General features: G+C 40.3%; 1 protein-coding gene and 1 long non-coding RNA gene across 3 annotated transcripts in view; one reads left to right on the top strand and one right to left on the bottom strand.

Moving 5' to 3' along the window:
* SSH2 (slingshot protein phosphatase 2) overlaps window positions 1–1750 on the bottom strand; it is a 256657-nt gene extending 254907 nt beyond the window's left edge. For both annotated transcript variants that reach the window (XM_075561265.1, XM_075561267.1), the window contains exon 1: window positions 1491–1750. In XM_075561265.1, the coding sequence (XP_075417380.1) occupies window positions 1491–1553 (63 nt within the window). In that variant the 5' untranslated portion in view covers window positions 1554–1750. The remainder of the gene's footprint in view (window positions 1–1490) is intronic.
* Window positions 1408–13150, top strand: LOC142459585 (uncharacterized). The gene is made up of 4 exons (XR_012786471.1): window positions 1408–1521; window positions 2427–2655; window positions 3549–3694; window positions 8674–13150. It is a non-coding gene; the product is annotated as an uncharacterized LOC142459585 (long non-coding RNA).
* The last annotated feature ends 5585 nt before the right edge of the window (window positions 13151–18735 follow it).

Here is an 18735-nt window from a genome sequence, read left to right as displayed (position 1 = left end):
TTCTATCACCTCCCAGGCAAAAGATCCTCTAGCTCTGGTTTGAATATTCTCAGCAATGGGCACTTATGATTTTGCAAGGCCATCTAACCTATTGTTAGAGTCGATGGAAATCTGCCTCCCTGAACTTCAGCCCAAGGACCTAGTTCTGCTTACCTTCAAACAACACAGACTAAGTTAGCCTCTGAAATAGAATCACTTCTAGAATTAGGAATTTAGTCACCAAACTTGGCCATACAAACTGAAAAAACATTCAAGGGGGAAAAAAGAAACTACTCTTCTACACAACAAAATGTTGAAGCGTGGAAAATATGTTGAAATCATACAAAAAAGCATATTTTCAATATATCCGAACTCACGCATGAGTTAACATGCAAATACTAAAGAGCAATTTGGCTTTAAGAAAAAAAGAAATAGTGTTTACTCAATACCCTTTTACAACTGCAACCTACCAACACCCCCCTCCCTCCTCTCACACAGTTCAAGAAAGCACAATTCTGTAGTAAGTTCAAGGTGGCTTTCCCCATCACGCCTATTTCCATTTCAGTCTATTTTTCTCTAAAAAAACATCAAGATGTTTTTCTAGGAGTCCATTTTGCGCCACTGATGCACGATTTGATTTTTTCTTTTCTTTTTAAAAAAATGAATGATTTTCAGAAAGAAAACCTGAAAGAATGGAGGAAAAATGGTGTGGGGAGGGCGAGAGGCACGCTAACGGCCAAGAAGGGCCCAGCAGGAAAAGGCTGGCTCCTGGGTATTTTCCTTCTGGAAGCATGCTTCACTGGCACAGGCATCTCAAGTAACGAGCCACACGGACACGACCCGAGAACAAGAAGGATCCTGAGCAGTGAGCGGCGCGCTGCGACGTCCGTAGGATGGAAAGAATCGGCGCTGGCCATCAAGCCGCGCCAGATGCTCCGGGGCTCGGGAGAGGAGCTCCGAGGCGACGCGGAGAAACGGAGGACTAACTACTGATGGGCACCCAATGGAGCCCAAACTGCACAGAGCACGAGGAAGGCGCACGCCCGGGAGGAGAGCCTCCACCAGGGCGTGCAGCGTGCAAATTCTAAACGGGTCCACGAATGGGTGTGGATGAGGGGTGTGGGTGCCCGCGAGGGGCGGCACGGGCGACGAGCCCCAAGGTTCTACCCTGCGGCAGAGCAACAGAGGGTAACAGAAAGGAGGGTGAACAGCAAGAATGACTCATTCGCGAAAGGAAGTGCTCAAGCCGCGGGGAGGCATGCCCGAGAGGGGTGCAGGTCCCGGCCCGGCGAGCAAGGTGCTTAGTGGGGTGGGGGCGAAACCCAACATCCGGTAGTTCCCGCAGCTCGTCTGGAAGGCGGCGGGCGGGAGGGGTGGGGGTTCGCGGCAGCCCGGTGCCAAGGCCTGGGAAGCGGCGCGGCGCGTGCGCAGTGGCTCTCGGCGGGACCCGCTGAGGCAAAGCCGAGCCGCAGTGACAGAAGCGAGCGCAGCGGCCGCCGTGAGGGACTCACCGAGGCGCAGGGGCTGGAGGTGGTGCTGGGGGTAGGCGACCGCTGGACCGTGACCAAAGCCATCTAGGCGCTGCTGGGTTGTTCCGGGCAGGGCATTCTGGATCCGAGGGTGAGGGGCGGGAAGGGGACGGAGCCGGGATGGGGAGGGGGTGGGGTGGGGTGGGTGAGGGGACGGGGCAGGAGGAGGAGGCCGCGGGAACGACCGCGGGCTCCGCACCCACCGCCGGACTCTCGCAGGCTGACGCGCCGGGCGGCGGCGGCGGCGGGCGGGCGGGCTGGCGGGCGGTTCGGCAGCTGCGGGGCACAATGAGCGCTCCCAGTGCGCAGGCGCCACCTGTCAGCAACCGCCTCTCCCCTCGGCGCGCGCCGCCGCCTCGCGGTAACCCTTGAGCTGCCGGAAGCCGGCCGAGCGAGCGAGCGAGCGCGCGCGCCTCGGGCCGCCGCCCCCGCCACGGCGTCCTCCCCCCGGGCGTCGGGATCGCGCCGCGGGCCGGCGCGGGGGCTGCGGCGTGGGGTGGGGGCGCCGAGGACGCGGGAGCGCGCTGGGCTGGGGCTCCGGGGCTGGGGGGTGAAGAGCGGGAGTCTCCGTTCTTCGAAAGGACAACCATGTCATGAGGGGGGGCGCACCCCTTGACCCGCCGTGGTGAGCCAAAACGTAGGTGGAAACCCCTGAGAAAAACGCGTTTTTCTGATAGGAAAGGACTCCCCCGGGGTTCCGAACGCTCGCTCCGGGCCGTGGTTGAGACCGAGCCAGAGACCCTCCTGGCGCGAGTTTGACCCGCTCCACCCGGCGCTCAGGGACTCTGTTCACCAATTTGTCTCCCAGTTGATGTTTTACCATGAGACTTTTTTTTTGGCGGGGGGGGGGGGGGTGGTGGAAGATTTATTTTATTTCTATGTTAAGATCCAAGCTTCCTCTGTTACCCTGCCCCCTAGCCAAAAGACTCATGGATTATTCCTGAAGTGAGGAGACGCTGGAGGGATCCTGGGAGGCGAAGAAAGCTGGATTCCGAGTCGTAAGGGTCCAACCTGCTGTTCACCTCCCACTTGCTTCCTGCTGTGAAGAAACGCTCTCTCAGTCCAGCAGCCTTTGCTCCCGGCTATTTCTTCTCTTTCCCCGCGAAGTTATATTTTTAGAGACTTCGGTGAAAAGGTTGATGAGAAGGTATTTCAAAGGAATGATTTTCTAAAAAAATATGGTGGAAAATCGAGATTAAAGGGTGGGGGATAAGATTGCAATGTGCGATGATTGCTCTTTTGCATAGAGAAAGAGTATTGACGGAGGTAATTCTCCATGTGAGTGGATGCGCTGGTAAATACAACCATACACATCAAAGCTGCAGAACACACACACAGTCCGCAATTGTGAAAACTCACATCCTCTTGTGTGGCTCAAACACTCTTAGAGCTCATTGCTCCCTTTCAACGGACAGAGCTGTCATGAGTTGTTTCTGGCTGCTGTGTGGTTCAGTGCCACAAGAGCCCTCTGTGCTGAGCCTTTGTTCTCTCCCCAGTGCCCTGAGGTTGCAATAATTAGCAGGGAGGTTCCATCAAGAATCAGACACTGAGGGTCCCTGTACAGTACCGTCCTCTCTAAAGTGCACTGCAGCTAAACCAACCGGTCGGCTTTTGCCCCCTGGTGGTGATCAAGAATGCCGGAGAGGCGAAATTAAACAAAGATTCATGGTTCAGAGATTAAACAATCCGACTGTTTTTTTCCCCAGAGCTACTCAGTAAACAGGGAAAGAGAAGACAAGGTTCAGAAGTAAGAACTTTGAACCAGTGCTTAAGAAACCAAAGAGGAAGTGATGGCTGTAGCAAAGAAATATGCCGAAATGAAAATGAAATGAACTCAAATAAATGAGATATATATGTGACAGATAAGCCAAAGTATCATTCCAGGAAAAGTATTCTTCAAATCATTGCTGCTGCTAGCTGTCTAACATAACGTAGCTTGTTAATTCTTTTACTGACTTCGGGAGAGCACACTGATTATCTACTTTGGTGATGCAATATACTCATAAACTTTTCTGAATATGAAAAACTTTATCCTTACAGTGAGAGCGTGCATTGGTTTAGGAGACCGGAGACCTGGTTTCCAGTTCCTACTCTGGATAAGTAAATGAAACTTTGAACTTGCGTTTCTTCATCTATAATATGGAGCTTCTCCCCTCAGGTTCACAGGATTCTTGTGATCAGATGAGGTAATGTATGGTAATGTTCAGTATAAACTATAAAACCCTGATTTTAATTAAGATTATTAGTCTCTAGGGGTTTCCACCTCCCCCCTGTCCAAGGTTAGCTGGCTGTTGTTGAGCGCATTCCATGTGCAAAGAATGACATCAATCACAAAGGGAATAAAAAGAACAAATAGATATTTGTACCTTTTCTTAACAGTAGAAACAGACTAGTGATCAAATAATGTCTCCTCTGTAAATAGGTATAGAACATTTTTGTTCAGTCTCTGAGGTGATAAAACCCTTTCCAAAATTGGATTATAAGGTACTTAGATTTACATTAAGGCTGGTTTCTTTTTCAAACAATTAATTTACAGAAGAATGTCTCTTCCTAGCATATAACCTTTTAAAGAAACAGATTTGGAAATTATTAGTGCGTGTCCATTTAGACACCATTAATTCTGAAAACATTTATTGAGTGTTCATACGACACACTATTGCTCAGTCCCATCGCTTGTTAGCATGGCAAAGCATAACAACAAATAATTACACCTGGTTTTTACATGGTCTCATGCAAGGCTTCTTAAACTTTCCCCCCTTTTGACTCTTTTGTGCCTGAGAAAGATGCAACACAGGCCAGTGCTGCCAGAAACAACTCAGATTCATTACGCGTTTGATTTTGAATTTGTTTTTGGTCATTGCACACTCAGAAACTTTTTTAATGATGCCAGTTTTTCCCCATTCCCCACATTCAGTTACAGGATTGGGTTTAAGGAGCTTTGTAATATACTGGTCTGAGAGACTAATAAAAGGAAGATCCTCAGATCCTCATATTATGCTAGCTGAATTTAAGAAGAGGAAGAGCAAAATTCCCCAAAAAAGGGTCCCAGAGAGACAAAAAGCCCTTCCTGTTTTGTTGTATAGTACCTTCCTTCCTCCCATTTGTTATAATGGAGGTCCAGGTGTGCTGCTGTTGGAGGTCATTCAGTCCTTGTATCATCACTTTTTAAAAAGTAAAACTATAGAGACTTATGAAATCCCCAAGATATGCACATGCATATTTCACCCACCCACTGAATCCATCCAGTGGCCCCAGGATAAGAATTGTCTGTAGGTTAAAGCAGTGCTTCCCAGCTTTTTTCATAAAATAATCCACATAGAAATGATCACATTTGTATAGCATACTGGATAAACTAAGGTAGATTTTGGAGGCAACCTTATAGGACTTGGTGAAAAACATAATATAATTTAATGAAAAAAGATAGAATATTTGAGAATTATATTAAATAATAAATATGTAAAAGATATCAAACTTCCAAACTGGGGATGCAATGGCTAAATGTGAGGCTTCTAATCCACCAGCTGCTCTGCAGAAGAAAGATACTGCAGTGAGCTTCCTTAAGGATTGCAGTTCTGGAAGGGACAATACTACTCTGTCCTCTAGGGGGCGCTATGAGTCATTCTAGACTACAGCAAGGGTTGTTGTTAAGAGTTTCCAAATAACAATCTTTTCAAAAATGTCATTAACTTGAAAAAGCTTCTGTCAGCATAACATTTTAAACACAGGATTTCATTATTGAAAGGGAGCTCTAGGGTAGCAAGTAATAGCAAGCTCAACTGCTAACTCAAAGGTTGGGAGTTCGAGTCTACCCAGAGGCCTCAAAAAGAAAAGGCCTTTTAAAAATTTCAGCCACTGAAAACCCTACAGAGCACAATTCTACTCTAATGTCAAGTCATTTCCAACTCATGGTGACCTTATGTACAACAGAACAAAACACTGCCTAGTCCTGTGCCATCTTCACAGTGGTCATGGTTAAGCCTGCTATTGCAGCCACTGTGTCAATCCATCTACCTCTTTTTTCCTGCTCCTCTACTTTACCAAGCATAATGTCCTTTTCCATGGACTGGTGCCTCCTGAGAGTGGAAGCCTTGCCATCCTCACTTCTAAAGGCCGTCTGCTGGTCTTTCAAGACAGATCTGTTTTGTTCTCTTGGCAGTCCATGGTACTTTCAATATTCTTTGCCAACACCACAGTTCAAATGCATTGATTCTTCTTCAATCTTCCTTATTCAATGCCAAACTTTCACATGCATATGAGGCCATTAAAATATCATGGTTTGGGTCAGGCAGACCTGTGTCCTCAAAGTGACATCCTTGCTCTTCAACACTAAAGAAATCTTGTGCAGCAGATTTACCCAATGCAGTGCATCCTTTGGCCTCTTGACCACTGCTTCCATGAGCATTGATTGTTGATCTTAGCAAGATAAAATCCTTGACAAATCCACATAGTCAAATGTCTGCATAAACAACAAAATACAAATAAACTTCTCCCCCGGTATTCCCTTTGAGCCATGATCCATTTGAAGGGTACAATCACATTGCTTGTTCCACAGTCCCTTCTGAATCTGGCCTGAGTTTCTGGCAACTCCCAGTCAATGTACTGCTGCAACTGTTGAATGATCTTCAGCAGAATTTTACTTGCATGTGATATTAATGATACTGTTCTATAATTTCCTCATTCTGTGAGGTCACCTTTCTTTGAAAGGGGTACAAATATTAAGCTATTCCAGTTGTTTGGCCAGGTAACTGTCATTCAAATTTCTTAGCATACACTCTAGTGCAGTGGTTCTCAACCTTCCTAATGCCGCAATCCTTTAATACAGTTCCTCATGCTGTGACCTCCAACCGTAACATTATTTTTGTTGCTACTTCATAACTGTAATTTTGCAACTGTTATGAATCTGGCGACCCCTGTGGAAGGGTTGTTTGACCCCCAAAGGATTCGCGACCCACAGGTTGAGAACCGCGGTTCCAGTGAGTGTTTCCAGTGCTTCATCAGAATGTTGAACATTTCGATTGGTTTTCTGTCAATTCCTGGAGCCTTCTTTTTCTTTAATGCCATCAGTGCAGCTTGGACTTCTTCCTGCATTACCATCAGTTCTTGATCATCTGCTCTCTCATGAAAAAGTTGAATAAAAAACTAGTTCCTTTTGGTCTGTGTATTCCATTTTTTATGTTTCCTGCACAGTTGAATATTATGCGCACAGACCATTCTAATATTGCAACTCAAGGCTGTAAGTTTTTCTTCAGTTCCTTCAGCTGGATATATGCTGACTGCACTCTTCCTTTCTGTTTTATATCTCCGGGTTTTGCACATTTCATTATAATACTTTGCCTGTCTTCCTGAGCTACCTTTCAAGAGCTCTTTGACTACATCATTTCTTTGACATACCTTAGCTACTCTATGATCAACAGCAAGTTTCAGATTCTCTTCTGACATCCACTGAGATATTTTTTTTCTTTCCTATCTTTTAAATGACCTTTTGCTTTCTTCATGAATGATGGTCTTGATGTCATCCTACAGTTAATCAAGTCTTCTGTCATTAGTGTTCAATGCATCAAATCTGTTCTTGAGATGTTCTCCAAATTCAGATAGAATAGACTCAAGGTCGTATTTTGGCTCTTGTGGGCTTGTCTTAAGATTCTTCAGCTTCAACCTGAACTTAGATATGAACAATTGATCTGTTCCACAGTCAACCGCTGTCCTCATTTTGGCTTCTGATATTGGCTTCTCCATCTCTTCCCACAGACGAGGTCAGTTTGATTACTGTATATTCCATTTGGAAAAGTCTATGTGTATAGTTGCCGTTTATATTATTGAGAAAAGGTATCTACGATGAAAATGTTGTTGGTCTTGTATGATACTATCATCCCATCTGCAGCAAGGCTATATTTCCAACTATTGTCCCTTCCTGTTTGCTCCCCACTTTTTCATTCTAATCACCAATACTTATCAACTCATCTTGATAGCATGTTTGATCCATTTCAGACTGAAGATGTTGGTAGAATTCTTAAGTTTTTTCCTCATTAGCTTTTGTGGTCGGTGCATAAGTTTGAATGATAGTTGTATTTACTGAATTTCCTGTCTGCATATAGATATTACTCTATCACAGACAGTGTTATATTTTAGGATAGATCTTGAATTATCCTTTTTTGATGGTGAATGCTATGTCATTCCTCTTGAATTTTTCATACCCGGCATAGTAAACCATACGATTTAAAAAATTTTTAATGGCCAGTAGCCATTAATTTCAGCTCACTAATGCCTAGGATATTGGTCTTTATGCAGTCCATTTCATTTTTACAACTTCCAATTTTCTAATATTCACACTTTATACATTTCAAATTCTAATTAGTAGAAATTTATAGCTGTTCTCATTTAGAGTCATACCTCAGCAGAAAATGAAGGACTTTAAAGCTTTATTTTGTCCATGTTATTATGGTCGACTTTATTTTGAGAAGGCATCTCTTCCTCAGTGTTATGTTGAGTGCCTTCCTGCCTGCGGGGCTCATCTTCCAGCACTGTATATAACAGTGTTCCATTGTTCACAGAGTTTTCAGAGGCTAATTCCTCTGAAGTGGACATTCCATTCCTTTTTCCTAGACTGTTCTTAGTGTGGAAGCTCTGTTGAAACCTGTTCACCTCGAATGGCCCTGCTGTTTTTTGAAATATCAGTGACGTAGCTTCTAGCATCATAGCAACATGCAAGCCACCACAGCACAACAAACTGGCAAGAGAAGTGGTAGCCATAGTAACTGGTATGATTGAAATGACTGTAAACAGTTCCTGAACTGGACAGTTTGACAGTGATATCTGCATATTCTGCCAGTCATTACTGATGAGAACTTTGTTCATACAAAAACCAAACTTATTGCCATTAAGTAGATTCCATTTCATAGGTGCCCTACAGGACAGAGGGGTTCTGACACCATAAATCTTTACCTGAGCAGACAGCCTCATCCTTGTCTTTTGTGATTAGAAGCCCAATGGGTAACCCACTAGGTTACCAGGGTTGGGTGTTACAAATGTTTTTTTTGACAATTTTCACAATAATTCAAAATTGATAAGTATTATATTTGATTCTACTAAGTCTTATTTTTCTTCCACTAGCAAATATTATGTGAAAATATATATTGGAAAATAATGACCAAGCTCTACTTTGCAGTGCACTTCTGTGTTATGAAAGCAATCAATCTGCAGCCAATTTGGGCATAACTAAGAAGACACATCATCTATAACACAGGGAAGAATTCAATATCTGAAGACTGGGAATTGAGTTCTTCAAGATCATCTGGCAGGCCTCCACACTTTCTCCTGCCACACCTGACCTCCAGTCCTGCTTCTTGGGCATCTGGAATATTCACTTTTCCAGCAGTTTCAAGGCTCAGTATTTATTATAGGCCAGAGTACAGACTGTAGCTGATGTCTAGAAGTGATTCTGCAGTAATAAATAGAACACGGCTCTGCTCAGAAACTCCTTCATTGTTTTGCCACCTGTGGGACCATGTGGAACACCCCGGAGGGTGGTCATCAGACTCTGATTCTCTGGGACTACCCTCTGAAAATGCCTAGATCAAACTGTCCCATGCCAAGACTGTATTGCCTAGAACAGTGGTTCTCAACCTTCCTAATGCTGAGACCGTTAATACATTTTTTCAAGTTGTGGTGACCCCCCCCAACCATAAAATTAGTTTTGTTGCTGCTTCATAATGGTAATTTTGCTACTGTTATGAATTGGACGACCCCTGTGAAAGGGTCGTTTGACCCCCAAAGGGGTTGTGACCCACAGGTTGAGAACAGCTGGCCTAGAGGGTCCAACCGCTCCCAATTTTTGAAGCCCACTCCTAGGCCGAAGGGGGTAACAATCTTGCAGTACCTTTGTCACTCATTCAGGGCACACCTAATGAAATGTACTTAAGAGTACAGTTACATAACTAAGCTTTGAACAAGAGCACGAAAGCAAAGTTTTAATACATCGTGGTTTCTGTCCTTACAAGTCAAATTCCATACTCATTTGAAATGACTTGGGCACTGATATAATTTAATATATTAAGTACAAATTAATATATTAAGAGACACAATATATGAGAACTAAGAGTGACTGGAGTTATGATTGAATCATATATTTCCTCCACATGGTTGTTACTATTTTGGAATCTTGATAATTTTTTTTACTAACTTCATCTAACTATATCAGTGTTCAGATTGAAAAGAGGAAATACACCAGTTAATTGAATTTAGAGAATTTAACAAGTAATTGGTAATTAAATATAAAGTTGTTAAGTAGATAACTGAAAAGGCAGAGAAATCAGAGAAGGAGCACTGGCTGCAGAAAGGGTTACATGTTGTGCTATTAACCTCAAGGTTAGCAGTTTGAAACCACCAGCCACTTCATGGGAAAAGGATGAGTCTTTCTACTGCAGTAAAGATTTGCAATCTCGGAAACCCATAGGGGCAGTTATACCCTGTTCAATAGGGTTACTAAAAGTCAGAATTGTCTCAGTGGCAGTGAATTTGAGGTTTGGGGGAAGAAATCAGATAACTGATAGATAAAATAATCAGAAGTAATTAGATAAAAATAGTAACTACTACCATCTTTATGGCTGGAAAACAAACAAAAACAAGCAGTGGGAACCAAGAAGGAAAACTAAAACCCTTGTGGTCTGGCTCCACACAGCTGAAAATCAAGTCCCTGAAAGGATGCTGTTCAGCTGGCATAGGTGTGTCTGAACTTGAAATAAGGGCTCTATGGGCCTGGGGCCCAGACTTTTGAGGTGGGCCACTGACTGGCTGGTGCTCGTGTCTTTGAGTCACTTACAGTAATCCTGAAAATGTTAGACAAACTGGATTCAACTACTGCTCTAGGCAGGCCCTGCTGCTATCAGAATGAAGAAGCATTGCTAGAGAAAAGGACACAAGAATCAGAATTCTGCAAGAAGCAATAAGGTCGACAGGAAACAGGTGAGAAAGCAGGTCTCTTGTAATGACTCCAACCTTGTATTCTGTCTCTGGTGCACCTAATTGCCAGCACCTTACAGAGCCCATTGGCAAAGCAGAAGTGTGGTCTTCAGAGTCCCAACTCTAGCATCAAAAAAATACAAAAGGGTGAGTTTGTAGCTGAGACAATAATTTTAACTGATTCTTGACTGATCTGGACATTGATAGCAGGAATAGATTTGATTTCCCACCCTCTTGTTGACAGCTAAATGAAAGCAGCCTAAGACTTACTGTTTTAACTTAAGTTTAAATACTTGCTACTTCCCGTTCCTCAGATCCATTTAGCACAATATCAACAATGTAATGGGCCAATGTGATGTTGACTGGAATGTCAAAATGCTCAATGGTTCTGTGAATCATATTATGTCAGAACTGGAGAAGTGATAAAACTCTGAGATAAGACTACAAGGACATAAATAGGGAGCTAACAACAATAAATAACAAGGAAGAAGTAATGTCCTGGAATTGATTGTAGTCATGGTAACACAACCCTTTTTTTCCACAACCCTTTTTTTGTTGCACAACACTTAATGAATGTGAACTATTGAAATGTATGATATGTGAATTGTATGTGGGAGAAATTATTAAAAATAAACTAGTTTTTAAAAATAAGGATAGTAAGAGGAGCTGACAAGGGCTCAAACAGAAAGAAAATGTTTTGAAATGATGATGGCAACATGTGTACAAATGTGCTAGATATAATTGATGTATGGATTGTTATAAGAGCTGTAAGAGCCCCCTATAAAATGATTTATTAAAATTGAAAAAAATTTAAAAAGACAAAGTATATCATTGAGCTTTCCAAGTAAAAGCAAACTGAGACTTCATCTCTCTTTGGGTTTGTTAATCAGGAGGGACTTATAGCAACCCTATAGGATAGGGTAGGATTGTCTCTGTGAGTTTCTGAGACTGTAACCTTATGAAAATAGAAGGCCCCATTAAAATATTAAATATTAAAAAGCAGCTGCAATAGGAGCAAGCACAATTTAGTTTATAATAATCCATAGTAATTCCCCCAAGATCTAGCTGGCTTCTTTCCAAGCCAAAAGGCAAGTTGAGTGGACATCAGATAGGTTCCATCACCCCTTATCTTTCAAGTCTGTAGTGATGACATTGATCCCTGCAATCTTACTCCCTCTCGACCACCCACCTCCAAAGCAGTTTTTTTATAGTTTACAATCCTGGTGGGAGGATCCCTAATGACATAGGTAAGTGTTGGGCTGCTAACCTCAAAGTTGACATATGAGGCTGTCTGCATCTGTAAAGATTTACAGTCTTGGAATCCTTTTATAGGGTTTTTATGAGTTGGAATTGGCATAATGGAATTGGGCTTGTTTTTTGGGGGGAAGTCATATGTGTCAGTAGAACTGGGCTCCATTGAGTTTTCAATGCCAGTTTTTCAAAAGTAAATTTCTAGACCTTTCTTTTGAAGTACCTCTGGGTGGACTCTAACCACCAACCTTTAAACTAGCAACCAAGAGTATTAAGCCATTTATGCAACCCACTGATTCATTTATTTAGAACTTCTTTAATTTCTTTCATCGGTGTTTTATAGTTTTCATTGGAAAGCTTGTACATCATTGGTTGAATATATTACTAGTATTTTGTTCGTTTCAATGCTATTATTAAAAAGATACATATTTTAATCTTTTTCAGATAAAGGCATAACTCATTTCTGTGTTGATCTTGTACCCAGCAATTTCTGCTGAATTCATTTTCACAGTCCTCCCATCTGAAAGGTAGACACTAGCTAGTACTCAAAGCAGTATGAAGAAATAAAAACTCTTGGAAAGGTCATCATTTTAAAACAAATATAAAGACCAGTTTCACTGGGCTTTCTTTGGTTTTTATCTACAGTATATTTTATATATTATAAAAACAATATTTGTAAGTATTGAATACTGGGCATGTAATGTATAAAAATGGTGTTGTGACATCAACAATATAAAGGGCGAGGGAGGAACAGTTTTGCATATTATGGAAATTGAGTTAGTATCACTTTAAACCAGATTGTTATAAATTTAGAATGGTAAATGTAATTCCCATGGTAACCACAAAGAAAAATTTCTAAAAACTATATGCATAAAAGGAAATGAGCAGCATCAAAATGAATTCACTACTTAAAAAGCAAAAGCAACTATATATACCAAAAAAGGACAGTGCTTGGTGAAATAGGAGACAGAAGTGCATAAGACACAAAACAAAAAGGAAAATGGCAGAATAAGTCTTTATCAATAACTAAAAGTGAATGGATTTATCTCTCCTGTCAAAAGACACAGATTAGCAGAATGTATACGAAAATATGACACAACTATGTTATCTACAAGAACCCATTTTATACAAGATGTAGTACATTCAGGATGATGTGGCCATAGCCAGGATACTTGTTTTAAATCAAAATAAGTTGAAAGGAAAAGGAGCTAAAGAAAGTAAGCCATGCAGCTGAAAACCAAAAGACAGCTGGAGTGGCTATGTTAATATGAGAAAAATAAACTTTAAGTGAAAATTTTTTATAAGGGACAAGGAAGGACATCTTATATATTGATCAAAGGATCAGGTCATTATATTAATAATTTTCAATATATGAGGGACTTCAAAGAGTTTGTAGGAAAATCCCTTTATCTTTTAATTCTAATTTTTGCACAAACTTTTTGAATTAAAAAAATTAAAATTCCCACCAACTTTTTGTTTGGGTTTTCCACAAATTTTTGAAACCCTCTCACATGTATTCCTAACAGCTGAAGTCTAAATATGTGACGCAAAGTGACAAAATTGATAGTTCTATAATGATCATTGGAGACTTCAATATATCATTTTCAATAATGGGATAGGAGGGCATTTAGACAAAAGATCATCAAGGAAATAGACAAATTAAATGACACTGTAACCAACGAGACCTATGGTATTTGTAGAACATCTTACCCAAGAAGAATAGGATATACATTATTCTCCAGCACACATGGATCATTCCCCAGCCTTCAATTTTAAAAAAAAAAAGTTAAAATCATACAGAGTATGTTCTCCAATCATACTTGAATGAAATTAGAAATCAATAATAAAAGGAAAATGGAAATTTTCACAAAAGTGTAAAATAACACTATTAAACTAATGGATCAAAGAAGAAATCACAAGGAAATTAGAAAATACATAGAGGCAAATGAGAAGGAAAATACAACATGAAATCTATGGGATGGAGTGAAGGAAATATCAGAGGGAAACTTAGAGCTCAAAATGCCTATTTTGGGACAAATGAAAGAGCCCAAATCAATAGTCCAACTTAGCACCTTGAGAAAGTAGAAAGAACAAGTAAAACCCATAGCAATTAGACGAAAGGAAAAAATAAAAAGAACAAAGAGGATAAATGAAACTAAAAAGCTGTTCTTTGAAAATATCAGAAGAGAGAAGATACAAATAACTGAAATCAGAAATGAAAGTGGTGACGTTACTGCTGATCCTGTAGACATTAAAAGAATTATACGTAAATATGATGAGTGTTTGTATGTCAACAAACTAGGTAACCTAGGTGAAATGTATAAATTTATACAGATTACTCAAATTAACTAAAAAGAGTAGGTAATACAACAAACCTGTAACAGTGAAAAGGTTGAAACAGTCATCAAAAACCTCCCAATAAAGAAAAGTTCAGGTCCAGAAGGCCTTACTACCCATCTACCTAACATTTAAAGAGTTAGCACCAATTTACTTCAAAATCTTTGAAAAAATAGAGGAAGAAGGAGTAATTAATAATTCATCCTATGAAATCCATGCCAGATAACACCATAAGACTTCAGTTCAAGTTTTGGAATTGATGATGGTACCTAATGTACAAATGTGCTTGATACAATTGATGTATGGATTGTTATAAGAGCCCCCAATAAAATGATTTATTAAAAAAATACCTCAGCCCAATATCCCTTTTTGAATATGGATGCAAAAGTCCACAATAAAATACTAGCAAACCAAATCAAACAGCATATTAAAGGGATTTTTTCCACGACCAAATGGGATTTAACAACCAAATGGGTTGTAAGGGTGGTTCAACATAAAAATCAACCAATATAAACACAGCATTAATAGAATTTGTGTGTGTGATAATGATTGTCTCAATTGATATGGAAAAGACATTTAACAAAATCCAACACCTTTTCATGATAAACATACTAGCAGAATAAGAATAGAAGCTAAATTCCTCAACATAATAAAAGACATAGCTGATATCATAATCATTTCCAGATATATCTTGAAGTGCAATGATGTGGTAGAATAATATCCATATAATTACAAAGAAGCTAATTACTATGATTGTTATTCAAATTTATACACCAACCTCAAAGCCAATGATGAAGAAATTGAAGAATTCTACCAACTTCTTCAGTCTGAAATTGATCAAACATGCAATCAAGATGCATTGAAAATTACTAGTGATTGAAATTAGAAACCTGGGAAAAAGAGGAGGATCAGTAGTTGGAAAATGTGGATTGAGCAATAGAAACAAAACGAGATTCCATGCCATAAATTTGCAAGACCAGCAACTTACTCATTTCAAATACCTTTTCCAGCAGCATAAATTGTGGCTATCCGTGTGGGCCTCACTAGATGGAAATATGTGAAGCAAATTGATTATGGAAAAATATGATGGAGAAGTTCAATATCACTAGTCAAACAAGGACAGTGGCCAACTTTAGAAAAGACTATCAATTGCTCAGGTGAATATTCAGGTTAAGGCTGAAGAAAACGCAAACAAATCTACAAGAGTCAAAACATGACACCAAAACTATCCCAGGTGAATTTAGAGGCCATTTCAAAGAACAGATTTGCCACATTGGATCACTAATGACCAAAGACTATATTAGTTATGGAATGCCATAAAGAAAGTTACATATGAAAAAGGCAAAAAGTCATTATAAAGACAGGAGAGAAAAGATCAAAGTGATGTCAAAAGAGTCTCTGAAACATGTTCTTGGTTGTACAGTAGATAGTCTGAATGGAAGAAATGATGTAGTAATAGAGCAGACAAAATTTCAAAGGACCGTTTGAAAAGATTATTATAATGAAACGGAAAAAAACCTGGAGTTAGAAAAACCAAAGGTGAACACCCTAAGCATTTCTCAAGCTGAAAGAACTGAAGACAAAATTTAAGCCTCAAGTTTGAAATATTAAAGGATCCTATGGGCAAGCTATTGAACAATGCAGAAAGCATCAAAAGAGGATAGAAGGAAAACAGTGTCTCTGTACAACAACAACAAAGGTAGCTGTTCAACCATTTCAAGAGGAAGTGTATGATCAAGAACTAATGGTATAGGAGGAAGAAGTCTAAGCTGCCCTAGAAATATATAGGGAACAGGCTCCAGGAATTGCCAGAACACCAATTGAAATGTTTCAATTCACTAATGCAGTGATGGAAGCATTCACTAATGTTTGGAAATTTGAAAGACAGTTACCTGGCCAATCAAGTGAAAGAGAATCACATTGTTGACCTTTCCAAAGAAAGGGGACTCGATGGAATACAGTTGTTGAACAACATCATTAACATCACATGCAAGTAAAATTTTGCTGAAGATCATTTTTAAATGTTTGCAGCATTATATTTACAGGAAGCTGTCAGAAATTCAAAAGGTGATTTTAGAATACAACCTGGAAGGAGAGAGATCATTGTTAACGTCACATGGATCTTGGCTCAAGGGAATACACCAAGAAGCAGTCATTCAAACAGAACATGGGGAGATTGAGTAGTTTAAATTTTGAAATGTGTGTGTCATGTTTGTAGTCTTTCACCATACCTTTTCAATTTGTATGATGAGCAAATCATCTGAGAAACTGGATGATAAAAGGTGAAGCATATTGAAATTATCGTGGACTGCCAAAAGGGGAAAAAAACAAATCTGTGTTGGAAGCAGTTACAGCCAAACTGCTTTTGGGGAAAGAAGATGGCAAAACTCCATCTCACATGTTCTCAGGAGGCACCAGTCACTGGAAAGGACATGCTTGGTGAAGTAGAGGGTCAGTAAAAAGGAGGAAGATCTTCAATAAGATGAATTAGCACACTGTCTACCATAATAGGATCAAATATAACAAGTGTGAGGATAGTCTAAGACCAGGCAATGCTTCATTCTATTGTACGTAAAGTAGCCATGAGCTGGAATCGGCCTATTGACACCTTAACACAACAATGATTCAGTGATGAAAAATGGAAAGTTCTCCCCCTGAAACAAAGATGCTCACCTTCACCACTGCTATTCAACATTGTCCTGATGGTGCTGTGTGGTAAGTGTTGGGATAGCTAACAACAAGGTCAGTGGTTCAAACCCACCAGCTCAAGAAACAGGCTTTCTGCTCCCATAAAGATTTATAGCCTCAGAAACCCTATAAAGGGAATGAATTGGAATTGTCTAGATGGTTGTGAGTTTATTCAACATTGGTACTGCAAGTTCTAGCAAAAACTAGGTAATAAAAAGAAACCATCCAAATCAGGAAAGAAGTAAAACTCTCATCACAGATGATGTGATACTATATATAGGAAAATGCCAAAGACCCCACAAGAAAGTTGAGCACCGATAAATAAATTCAGCAAAGTTGCAGGATAAAATCTATTTTGGATACTCTTTACTGCTTTCCCTACCTTTTTACACATTGAGTATTTTTATGGTTTCATTTTATCTTCACTCATGACTTAATGCCAAACGATGCAATTCACCAACCTACACCTCTATCGGGAGTGAGTATGAAGGGTCCTTAACTAAATTCACAGGAGCTCTGCCTCTTAGCCAATAACTTAATAACTCTAGGATCTAATGGATGAGCATGAGGAAGTGGACAGAGTGCTGTGTACTTTGACTAACTTAAATGGAAGGTAATATCATTCAGGCTGGACAATGCCTCCAACATCTTCCAATGGAGCAAATCAGCTTAACTTTTTATCAATGCTTCATAATGTATTTCAGGGACTCCTGTTGGAATAAAACCCCTAAGCTATCTAGCTACTCATTTACCATCACCGCTGAGTCAATTCTGACTTACAATGACACTATAGGTCAGGGTAGAACTGCCCTTTTGGATTTCTGAGATTGTAAGTCTTTACACTTGGAAACTCGCTCTTTATATCATCCCTCAAACCTGTTTTTATCTCCTATTTAAAAATTTCAACAAATGGTATCTCCTTCTATTAAGCCTTATAAATCAGAAGAAGAAAAATAATGATCATTAGCTATTTCTCTTTCTCTGTTTTGATCATTTTGTGCCCCCAATCTTGATTGCACCTGGTTTAGTTTGGGTTCCCTTAGAACAGATCTTGGGACAAGGATTTGAATGCAAGTTAATAGGAGGAGTAGGGAGGTAATACAGGAAAGAAGAGAAAGCCAACAAATGCGTAACTAGGCAAGTTACACTATAAACACCTGGGGCTTAATTCCTTTGGGGCATTCTGGGAAACCGTGTAGACATGCCTCAAAATGGCTTCATCCACAAGACAAAGAAACTGGATGTTGAGTCTCCAACTCCCTATCCATTCCTGACTATGAGTACCTCCCATAGATGTCACTCCTAAACACATCTAATGTGACCCCACATCTGGACTGACCAGAAGCCCTCAGATAAAGACACAATGGCGTGTACAGTTGAAGACTAGCTGCATATGCATGAAAAATGTAACATGGTTTAATACTCGAAGACAACACTGAGTGAGAAGGAATGAGGTTTTTGCCTCATGCAACATTTAAGATGTAGTCTACCTGTCTTTAGTCTTGCACAATTCTAGTTGTTAATGCAGTTATTTTTTTTCACATTCAGTTCATGCTTAAATAGTCTCAACTGCTTGATTTAGCATGATGAACTCATGACTGAGTTTTCAGCCTCACCTCTTGCTGTCTTTTAGTATATAACTATATCCTGCTACATGAATGCTTCAAACACTCTTTATACTTCTGTATCCATGAAGTGTATTGCTCCTTTGGCCTCAAAATACCCTTCGTTTCCCTCCTCATTCATATAAAACCAAAAAACCATACTTACTGCCATTGAGTCAACTCAGACTCCAGGAGTGAGCCTGTAGGACAAAGTACAACTGCCCCCTGGTTATTCAAGACTTTCTCTTCAGCATCTTGTGGTTTTAAACCTCTGATATTTCCGTTAGCAACCCAACATAGAACCACTACACCACTGGGCTCCTCCCCACTCATATAGTGTGTGTGTGTGTGTGTGTGTGTTTTCACTCATCCTGAAAAATCCAAATTGA

The sequence above is a fragment of the Tenrec ecaudatus genome, chromosome 10 (assembly GCF_050624435.1).
Source record: "Tenrec ecaudatus isolate mTenEca1 chromosome 10, mTenEca1.hap1, whole genome shotgun sequence".
Classification (NCBI taxonomy): Eukaryota; Metazoa; Chordata; class Mammalia; order Afrosoricida; family Tenrecidae; genus Tenrec; species Tenrec ecaudatus.
This window is presented reverse-complemented; position numbering and strand designations above follow the sequence as displayed.